The sequence below is a fragment of the Pelodiscus sinensis genome, chromosome 4 (assembly GCF_049634645.1).
Source record: "Pelodiscus sinensis isolate JC-2024 chromosome 4, ASM4963464v1, whole genome shotgun sequence".
In the NCBI taxonomy this organism is placed as follows: domain Eukaryota; kingdom Metazoa; phylum Chordata; order Testudines; family Trionychidae; genus Pelodiscus; species Pelodiscus sinensis.
The window spans coordinates 112,668,514-112,679,457 of record NC_134714.1 but is presented as its reverse complement, the minus strand read 5'-3'; the positions used below and the strand labels follow the sequence as shown (position 1 = coordinate 112,679,457).

The 10,944-nt window shown below is 43.8% G+C and overlaps 1 protein-coding gene across 1 annotated transcript; it reads right to left on the bottom strand.

The window, feature by feature from the left end:
• Window positions 1-254: 254 nt before the first annotated feature.
• On the bottom strand, window positions 255-10,464 carry LOC102459595 (ferritin light chain-like). Its single transcript, XM_075928088.1, has 3 exons — window positions 10,202-10,464; window positions 2,461-2,607; window positions 255-1,497 (listed from the first exon to the last, which is right to left on the bottom strand). Exons 1-3 carry the CDS (start codon window positions 10,367-10,369, stop codon window positions 1,006-1,008), a joined length of 807 nt encoding a protein of 268 aa, XP_075784203.1. The 5' UTR covers window positions 10,370-10,464; the 3' UTR covers window positions 255-1,005.
• Window positions 10,465-10,944: the final 480 nt, after the last annotated feature.

The window sequence follows — 10,944 nt, the reverse complement described above, 5'->3', positions numbered from 1 at the left end:
TTTATTAGAAACTATCAAATTCCAGGCACATCCCATTGTCGTGGCACAACCAAACCCTGACCTTGCTTAAGTTATCATAAGAGGAAACTGCATACCAAATTTGGTGGTCCTACCTCTTACCATTTAGGTGAAGTTCTTGAACAAATGGTCTCAGACAGACATTTCTAAAATATTTAGTACAATAAATATGTACAAAACATTAATGTCCTTCATCTTGGAGAAATATAGAACTACAAATAACTTAAAAAGCAGTGTACTGAATAACTGTTTATTGTAACTTCTGTAGCAATTATAAGAATCATAACCCCCCCCTTCATTTTAAAAAAAGTCTTAAAGATATCCATTTAATATTTACCAAAAACAGTAAAAATATTTAAAAATGAGTACATAATACAAGCTGTAATTGATATAATTTGTAACTCGAGTGTTGCTACACCCGTGGGCTTGAAGTAGTAACCCAAATACACGGGTTTAATCTTCAGCACCTCACCATAAAGTTGTTCCAGCACCATTTTATAATAGTAATTCTCATTTGTTTAACTATATAAACAGCTACAGTTTTCCCAGCATAGAAATTAGAAAATATTTTTTCTTTTAAAAACCTTATTGTAAAAAGAGCCCCTCCCTCTTTTAAGCTAAATAATCCAATCAACTGTTTTAAGATAAGAAAAACCCAGAGTCTGAGTTTCCAAATAAATGATTGTTATTTTAGAGTAAGAGAATCTGAAAGGTTAAATGAACTTCAACATTCTATATCTAGGAGCCATAATGCCTATGATACACAGAGAAGCTATGTTATAGATTAGATTCTGTGATGCACTTTGGAAGAGGCACTGCACAGAATGCCCAGATGAGGAGGAAGAGTATAAAGGGGTGGTCAAGGAGCTTTAAATCACTATTGCATCTCCTGGATTTGAAGCCAAAGCATCTCTGTGCCTGACAACTTACATTAGCCTCTCCCGTGGCTGCCAACAGGCTGCTCCACAGACTAGGATGGTGCTTCAACTATTCCCCTTCTGCCTCTGATTTGCCCCTAGCATATCCTAGCAGAGACTGTGAGGAGTGACAGCACTGGTTTGCATGCATTGGCCCTGTGCTACTTCTCTTCTGGGAGAATTCTTTTAGGGGCTGTTGCAACCTCTCTGCAATCTCTGTACGTGGCTGAAAAGGTGTGCATGGGGTACAGTGATGACTGGAATCTGTGTATCTGCTACTTTTAATCTCCTCCTGTAATCGTTCCATAAGGTAATCTCCAAGGTTGCCTCTGCCATCTTGGGAACACTCAAGCCTGCGAGCATTGGTCAGGAGGTCTCCCATCAACTTGATCTTCCGGATCTTGGGTTCAATAAATTGTTTAACAGTGCTTGCACTATGGGGGTCTGCATTTTCAATACTCAAGGCAAAAAGCTCTTCAAAATATCCTGTCACTGTTTTCCAGTGAACCAAAGCTACTTCAAGGGCCTTTACCACATTGGATACATGTTCACAGTTTGGTCTCTAGAAACAGAAAAAAGTAAGACAGAATTGTCAAAGTTACTATTATGTCCCTAAAACTCCTTGTCTTCCAAACAAGAAATGCATTGCAGGAGGATGTTGGGGTTTTGAAACTGCTTCTTCCATTTCTGTGCATTTAGTAAATCTTTTTTGGAGTCACTGGTGAGATTCTGCCCCTTCCAGTGTGAACAACATGTTTCAAGTCAGGCAATAAGGGATTCAAATAACTGCAGCTAAAATGGAGGTGTATTCTCAAAACAAAAACAAAATACAAAAAACCCAAACCTCTGTGTGCACTATGGAAATGGAACATGTTACGTTTTTCAAGGTCACCTTTATTTACTCATAGCTGCTATAAATGAATGCTGTGAAAGGCAAATTATATTACACTGAACTGTTTATAGAACACTAGTTTAATACAGAAGTCTAAGGAGCCTGATTCTCCTTTAAACTTAAGATTTTACACATAATTTCACTTAACTAAAAAATTACTCTTGATTTATACTGCGTAAGAGACTAAAATCTGGCTTCGTCTCTTGGCCAAATTCTGTTATACCAGTATAAAACTGAAGTAACTACTGAGGTTAATGGAGTTGCTCTGGACTTGTACCATAGAAAATTGAGGTCAGAATCTGGCCCTCAGTTACAGAGTCAGGGCAAAAGTTCTGCAGAGCTATCTCTACCAGAGCAACAAACACCAGACTGACTAGGGTAGCAAAAAATATGAATGAGTGTCCTCATTTTATCTTTAGCTAGAAAGATAAAAGATAAAAACCCTAGAGTCAGGGCAGCATGTCTAATAAATAAGTCTCGAAACAAGAGAATATATGTAAATATAATTTGGGAATTAAAATATTTGGAAAGCTAATAGCATATAGATCCAAAGGTTGGGAGTGGTGATAGATACACAACAGAAGTTTAGAGGAGTTTGCTGATTATGGAAGAGCAGATTGGTCTCCTGCTCACCTGGATGATTCTGGTACAGTAATGGCCTCCTCTTTCTTGTTGGTATTTCAGCATGGCCTCTGCAGCTTCCTTCTCTTCTTTAGCCTGCTGCCGGAAAAACTTTGAAAAGTTTGGTAGAGCCACGTCAGACTGATCAAAAACTTCACCCTACATATTTAAATAATAAAATGTACTGTTAGTTTGAAAGCCTGGAGTTGGGAGGAAAGGGGAAATTAATATCCAACAAAATACAGGTCAATCAGAGCTGATATTTAAAGAACAAAGGAAAACATTTTTGATAGGGCTTGTGCTTCTAACTGCCTTTGGCTCTTTAAAAAATTTCCACCTCACATATAGTAAATGGAAGTATGTTCAAACGTTTCTCCAGATCAGTAGCCTGTATCTTTTTTAAAATACACACGCCAGTCCTCCGAACATTAGACATGAGTCTATTGCATTGGTGACACTGTTTGCTTTGAGTGATATGCTTCTACAACTTCTAGTTTCAATGGGTTTTTGAATTTTGGGGAAAAAAACCCAGACAATTTCTGAAAGCCGTTTATCCGTAGGAAAAAGTATTCAGACCCTTTCACCATCACTATTAGCAGACCTAGAAGAACCTATTTAGGGCACCAAAATCATGAGCTTCTCCTCCCCTGTCCATCAGAGATGACACATAAGAGAGGCCTACGGGAAGGGGCAAGTGCCTTAGATTGGCCTACCAGGGGTAGGGAGAGGGACTCCCACCTACTTCCCCTCCAGGCTCTCAGGCAGAAGTGGCTCCATTCCACTGCCCACCTGGCTGTCAGGGAGAGCTGCTAAACATGTTGTAGAAAGTCACACACCTTCCCCTATAGTTTGTGGCCCCAGTAAGTGGAAGCCTATGGTAGAGGGGAGGGTCTCCTTTGAGGGGCACTGGCCCAAAGGGCAGCACTGGATGATGCTGGGTAGATGAGAAATTAATTCAAGGCGGGTGAGAAGATCCCTCAAATCTGGGCACTGGTCCTGGGTTTGATACTGGATGATCCAGGGGGAAAAGGGAGAGAGATGCAGTCCATGGGAGGGGCAGCTGGTGAAGGGGGTGGTGTTGGAGGAGGGACTATAAAGGTGCCAGCAGGCTCAGGTAGTTGACTCAGTTTCATCTAAGAAGATGGGAGAAGAGTTTGAGGTGTCACCTTGAAATCTCTCAGATTCAGTAGGGCCAGCCCCATTGAGACATCCCTATACTCAGCTCCTGGATGAGAATTTGCAGACCCAGCATGCCTATCCCTTACTTCCCTACCAACAAAACATTAGCTTCTAAAAGGATAATTAGCAAAAATACCATCGGATAGGAAGCAAAACATTGCACTATTGAAGAGGGGCCTCCATATGCTTCCAGCAATGGAGGGGAAACAAGCCATGGTGATTTGGGGGCTCTCCCTTCCACTGTGCTTTTAATGGCTCCAAAACTCATGCTATGGGAAGAAAACCGAGACATAGTTTCTATTGTGACTTTTGTATCTAAATTTGCCAAGTCAAATAGCTCTGATTCTCAACATTGCAATGCCTCTTTTTTTTAGTCAGATTTTGCTTTATGCAGCAGTAGGGGTCTGCCATAATGGCCAGATGTTAGGCACTGGCAGCTGCGGTGTGGCTAGAGGCTGTCAGGACCAGCTTCTGTTTTTCTACATTTTGTTCCTCCGGTTTCCTGGGCAACACCGGGTAAGTCCAGCTAGCAGTTATAGGAGAGAGACAGACAATCATTTACATAAAGCATGAACATTTCATTTTTATTTTCCAAGAAGAAAAACTTCATTGAGTTAAGGTTCCTAGCAAAGCCGGATAATGCTGCTTGTTATAAATATAAAAACATTATTGGATAAATTCAGCTACTCTGAATTAATTTGTAGTAGGGGTGTTAAAATGTGTTTAGATAAATCTGTAACTGCTGAAATTTTTAACAGTTACACATGGTGATGAGGGACTTCAACTACCCAGATATATGTTGGGAAACTAACACAGCGGGACACAGACTATGCAATAAGTTCTTGGACTGCATTGAAGACAATTTTTTATTTCAGAAGGTTGAAAAAGCTACTACGGGGGAAGCAGTTCTAGACTTGATTTTAACAAATAGGGTGGAACTGGTGAAGAATTTGAAAGAGGAAGGCAGCTTGGGTGAAAGTGATCATGAAATCATAGAGTTCATTATTCCAAGGTATGGTAGAAGGGAGAACAGCAAATTAGAGACAATGGATTTCAGGAAGGCAGATTTTGGAAAGCTCAGAGAGCTGGTAGGTAAGATCCAATGGGAAGCAAGACTGAGGAGGAAAAACAACTGAAGAGAGTTGGCAGTTTTTCAAAGGGACATTGTGAAGGGCCCAAAAGCAAGCTATTCGACTGCGTAGGAAAGATAGAAAATATGGCAAAAGTCCACCTTGGATCAACCAGGAGATCTTGCATGATCTAAAAATAAAAAAGGAGTCATATAAAAAATGGAAACTAGGACAAATTACAAAGGATGAATACAAGCATACAATACAAGAATGCAGGGGCAAGATTAGAAAGGCAAAGGCACAAAACGAGCTCAAACTAGCTACAGGCATAAAGGGAAACAAGACGACATTGTATAAATATATTAGACGCAAGAGAAAGTCCAAGGACAGGGTAGGCCCATTGCCCAGTGACGAGGGGGAAACAGTAACAGGAAACTTGGAAATGGCAGAGATGCTTAATGACTTTTGTTTTGGTCTTCACTGAGAAGTTTGATGAAAGAATGCCTGACTTACTGAATGCTAGTGGGAAGGGGGGTAGGTTTAGAAGATAAAATAAAAAAAGAACAAATTAAAAATCACTTAGAAAAGTTAGATGTCTGCAAGTCACCAGGGCCTGATGAAATGCATCCTAGAATACTGAAGGAGCTGACAGAGGAGGTATCTGAGCCTTTAGCTATCATCTTTGAAAAATCATGGAAGACAGGAGAGATTCCATAAGACTGGAAAAGGGTAAATGTGGTACCCATCTATAAAAAGGGAAATAAGAACAACCCAGGAAACTACAGACCAGTCAGTTTAATTTCTGTGCCAGGAAAGATAATGGAGCAAGTAATTAAGGAAACCATCTGCAAACACTTGGAAGATAATAGGTGATAGGGAACAGCCAGCATGGATTTATAAAGAATAAATCATGTCAAACCAATCTGATAGCTTTCTTTGATAGGATAACAAGTCTTGTGGATAAGGGAGAAGCGGTGGACGTGGTATACCTAGACTTTAGTAAAGCATTTGGTACAGTCTCGCATGATATTCTTATCAATAAACTAGGAAAATACAACTTAGATGGGACTACTATAAGGTGGGTGCATAACTGGCTGGATAACCATTCCCAGAGAGTAGCTATTAACGGTTCACAATCCTGCTGGAAAGGAGTAACACCTGGGGTTCTGCAGGGGTCTGTTTTGGGACCCATTCTGTACAATATCTTTATCAACAATTTAGATATCAGCATAGAGAGTATGCTTATTAAGTTTGCAGATGATACCAAGCTTGGAGGGGTTGCAACTGCTTTGGAGGATAGGGTTATAATTCAAAATGATCTGGACAAACTGGAGAAATGATCTGAGGTAAACAGGATGAAGTTTAATAAGGACAAATGCAAAGTGCTCCACTTAGGAAGGAACAATCAGTTTCACACGTACAGAATGGGAAGCGACTGTCTAGGAAGGAGTACATCAGAAAGGATTCTAGGGGTTATAGTGGACCACAAGCTAAATATGAGTCAGCGGTGTAACACTGTTGCAAAAAAAAGCAGCCAACATGATTCTAGGATGCATTAACAGATGTGTTCTGAGCAAGACACGAGAAGTCATTCTTTTGCTCTACTCTGTGCTGATTAGGCCTCAGTTGGAGTATTGTGTCCAGTTCTGAGCACCACATTTCAAGAAAGATGTGGAGAAATTGGAGAAGGTTCAGAGAAGAGCAACAAGAATGATTAAAAGTCTAGAGAACATGACCTATGAAGGAAGACTAAAAGAATTGGACTTGGTTAGTTTGGAAAAGAGAAGATTGAGTGGGGACATGATAGCGGGTTTTCAGGTATCTAAAAGGGTGTCATGAGGAGGGAGAAAACTTGTTCTTCCTGGCCTCTGAGGACAGAACAAGAAGCGATGGGCTTAAACTACAGCAAGGGAGGTTTAGGTTGGACATTAGGAAAAAGTTCCTGTCAGGGTGGTTAAATACTGGAATAAATTGCCTAGGGAGGTTGTGGAATCTCCATCTCTGGAGGTATTAAGAGTAGGTTAGATACATGTCTATCAGGGATGATCTGGGTCCTGCCGTGAGGGCAGGGGACTGGATTCGATGACCTTTCGAGGTCCCTTACAGTCTTAGTATTCTATGATTCACATGTGGGAGGAGGCACTGTATCAGAGGCAGCAGCATGGGGGGAAGAGGGAAAGAGGAGAAAGGGAAGAATGACAGGCGAGTCTGCTCCCTGTGCATACTGACTCCACCTGCCCCCACCTGTGCTGCTGTGAGTCAGATCAATAAGCATTTTGTCTAAGGAGTGCAGCATGGGGCATGAGGTAGAGTGCTGATCATCTTTGTTCCTTAAGAACTGATAGATAGCTTTTTTGTAAAGTACACATTTCTTTAATATTTGATTTATCAGCAGCCTGATATGTTTGACCTGTCTGTTATGGGCTTTTGTTACTCAGAGTGAAACTAAAGACTTTTCTCTGGAAATCCAGGCATTAAATATTTTTAAATCCGTGTAAGACAGGCATATCAAACAGGCCTCTGACAGGCCGCATGCAGCCCGATCAAAATTTTCTGCAGCCAGCCACTACATTTTTATAAAAGAATAAAGTGCGGCCCACTGGCCACTCCAAGCACGTGGCCAAGTGCAGTTCACAGCTCGCCAACCGGCCACTCTGCCCACGGCACCGCAGTGACTGCTCACGACCAGCTGGTCCGCTTTGCACTGGGCACTCCAGCATGTGCTCACAGCTGGCCGTTGTACTCACACCGCCCCAGCGCCAAAGGAAGAAATGTGTGGCGGTGATCCAGGCATTAGGTTGGAGGGGAGAATTGGGGGGAGAGGGGGGGGCGCTTGGCTCTGGGGGAGGCATTAGGTTAGGAGGGTCTGGGGGGTGCCTGGTTCTGGGGGAGAAAGGCGGCATTAGTTTGGGGGGCCTGGCTCGGGGGGAGGCACTAGGTTGGGGGCCTGGGAGTGCTTGTCTCTGGGGGGGCTCTGGGGAAGTGGAGGGGGATTAGGTTAGAACAGGGGTATGGCAGTGCCTGGCTCTGGGGAGGGGGGGGGGGAGGGATATTTTGTTAATATTTTGTTTTTTATTTATTTATTCCCAAATAAAATCACAACATGTATATTAATTTTATATCAATAAATGGGTCAATTTTTGCAATTGCATGATTATATATTTATGCAAAATCTCAAACTTAAAATATCTGAAATTTTCACAGAAGCCTGTACTATTTGATTAACCACTGTCTATACCTTTTTTTATTTCAACAAAATAAGTCTGTATCCTATAAAAAAATTAAAGTACCTTAAATGTATATTTAAATTAAAAATTATTTTATGGGGGCAAATAATTTTACACAAATTTTACTATATTATATTAAAACAAGGCCTGAAAAATTATAAAATATACCTAAAACATAATTTATAAAAATAAATAGATATGACTTTCCGATAGAAGTACATTTTCTTTGGTGGCCCTGAAAGCTATCAGTTTTCGTTTGTGTGGCCCTCAGTAGGCTTGGAGTTTGACATGCCTAATGTAAGACAATCCTACTTGCCGGTCTTCTAGTATCAGTGATGTTCACAGGAAAACAGACTATTCTTTCACTGATTCACCAACACAACCAGTTTTTGTCACACACAACCTCCAAATCTTCCAAATAATATAGCCCCAAACTGCTAGAATTCATTGTATGGAAAACTTGGTGCAGATCAGCTTACAAGCTTTGCAAAAGAGACATGGCACTAATTTATTGTAGGATACAGGCAGTCCCCGGGTTACATGGATCCGACTTACATCGGATCCCTACTTACAAACGGGGTGAGGCAACCCCGCACTAGCTGCTTCCCCCCAGCAGACCAGGGAGACGCGAAGCTAGTGCCCCCCCCCCAGCAAAGCAGGGAGACGCAGAGCGGCTTCTCTCAGCAGACACCTCAGCTTGAGAATAAAGGACTGAGGGAAGTGAGGTGTGAGAGAATAAAACTGAGCTCTGGAGAAATGTTTGGCTAGATATGTACCAGTATGTACCAATATGTACCAGTTCTGACTTACATACAAATTCAACTTAAGAACAAACCTACAGTCCCTATCTTGTACGTAACCCGGGGACTGCCTGTAGTTTGGTCAGTGTATCTCTAGTGATTTTACTGGATTTGCACTAGTATAAAATTGGAGTAACAATGGTGGAACAGTCCCATGTATTTTTAGATTTAAGTACAAAAAATATCTCTTCAAATGCATTGAAGCCTACAATCAGCCATCCAACAGTTGTCAATATTAGGACAAAATAGTAAGATTAAATTAACAGAAGCTCAGAATGTATCATTCTTTTGCTTCTACTAATTGATTTGTTCTTCTTCAACTAGTGCTAATTTCAGCTGAAAACAGTGGATGAGAGCAAATTCTGGCCTGCTGTGAACTTTTGGGGGTATATATTTAGCACTCACTCTAGTAACTAAAATGCTGAGCTAGATCTTACTCTAGTAACTAAAATGCTGAGCTAGATCCTCAGTTGGTGCAAATTAGCTAACACAGAATATACTGTACAAAGTTAACCCTCTGTGAGAATCTACAGGTTGCATGTTTCTTGCAGATAATGGTCTTCCCTTTCCCCATCCTCAACCAGCCTTCACCAAAACCATCTAAACACTGATGCACTGAAAAACAACTGGAGATCCTGATGCTTTTATACACCCCTAAATTTGAACTCCATACTTCCATTATAACTCCAGCAGCAAGATCAGTGCAGGGGTAAAACTGGGAGTATGTCTAGACTGCACGGGGTTTTCAGGATACTGGTGGTATCCCGAAAATACTCCACCGCGTCCAGGGAACATGCTTTCTCGTCTGCTTTTTTTTTTGCAGAAGGGAAGACATATTCTTCCAGAAGCCCTGTCTTCCGCCTTCCATAAAGAAGAAGGGAACTTCCGAAAGAGGAGGTTTTTTCAGAAATTTGGCCCAGTGTAGACAGGCCAAATTTCAGAAAATCTTCTTCTGACAAAAGTATCGGTAAAAGGTACACAAATTGCAGAGCACAATTTACATACCTTCCCCAAAACCCATGGTAGTGTAGACATAGCCTGAGAGGGGGAGATTTAAGCTCTGGCTCGCTCCATAGAGTTTCATTATAATTGATGTCACTCTATGCAAGTTTCCATTTGTGTCTAAGGCCCTACATCCACAGGCTCTCCTACATTTAGCCCAAGGACTCCCAGGCATGGCTCCAAGGCACCATCACGTTGCTGACTGGGCGGTACACCTAACCCCCTACCTCTGCGCCAGGCAGCTTCAGATGGAGCGGGGAAGGGAAGAGGGTGCTGAAGAAAGCAATCGCGAGACGCTGTGTGTGTGTGGGGGGGGCGATTTCTGACGCTGGGGGAAGGTGACGGGGTGGGCCTGAGGAAGGCGGGGGAAGCGGGGCAGCTCAGCTAAGCGGGGGAGGGGGAGAAGCGGAGGGCGGCCGCTGCCCGGAGGTCCCAGGGGGCAGCAGCTGCAGGGCGGGCAGCGCCGCCGCCTTACCAGCGCCTGGAGGCGGTAGGCGAGCTCCAGCATGGCGCTGGTGACCCCGCACAGCCCTTCCTCAACCGCCGCCGGGAAGTTCTGCCTCACGCGGCTGCCGAGCAACAGCTGGTGGCTGGGGCAGACGGGCAGGCTGCCCCGGCTCCTCTTCAGCCGCGGCTCGGCCATGGCGGGGCGGCCTGGGGCTCAGGCGGGGAAGCCCTCCTGGTAGGGCCCCGAGCGGCGCGCGGCGCCGCGCTCTATAAAGCCCGCGCGCGGGCGGGGCGCACCTGGCCGCACCCCCACCAGCGGCGCCTGGCCCGCCCCGGCGGCAGCTCGGGGTCCCGTCCAGACCTGCCTCGGCCTCCCGGGGGGGAGGGGGGCGCGCTCCGGCTGCTCAGGCGCAGGGCCCCGGGCGAGAGTTCGCAGCCGCCCTTCCCCCGTATTTGTACCGTTGCTACGTTCGAACCAGAGCGGGGCCTGAAGCGCATCGCTCACGGGGGGGGGCGGCTCAGTTTCCATCCGCTCAGGCCTGTTTCGCTGGGGCCCAGATGAAAACAGAGCGGCCACTGGGAGAGGTTGGCTCCTGTTTCCTTCTTTGAATCCCCACCTTGGCCTGCTTTCACACCGACCACATAAATGTGAAGCATTTGACTGCAATGTATCCTGACTCGGCTATCAAAACGCATTTTCTAACGCTCCTGCCGACAGGATAGCTGTTTAAAACGAAGCCATATTTGTGCAGTGCTAAGATAAAATAAACT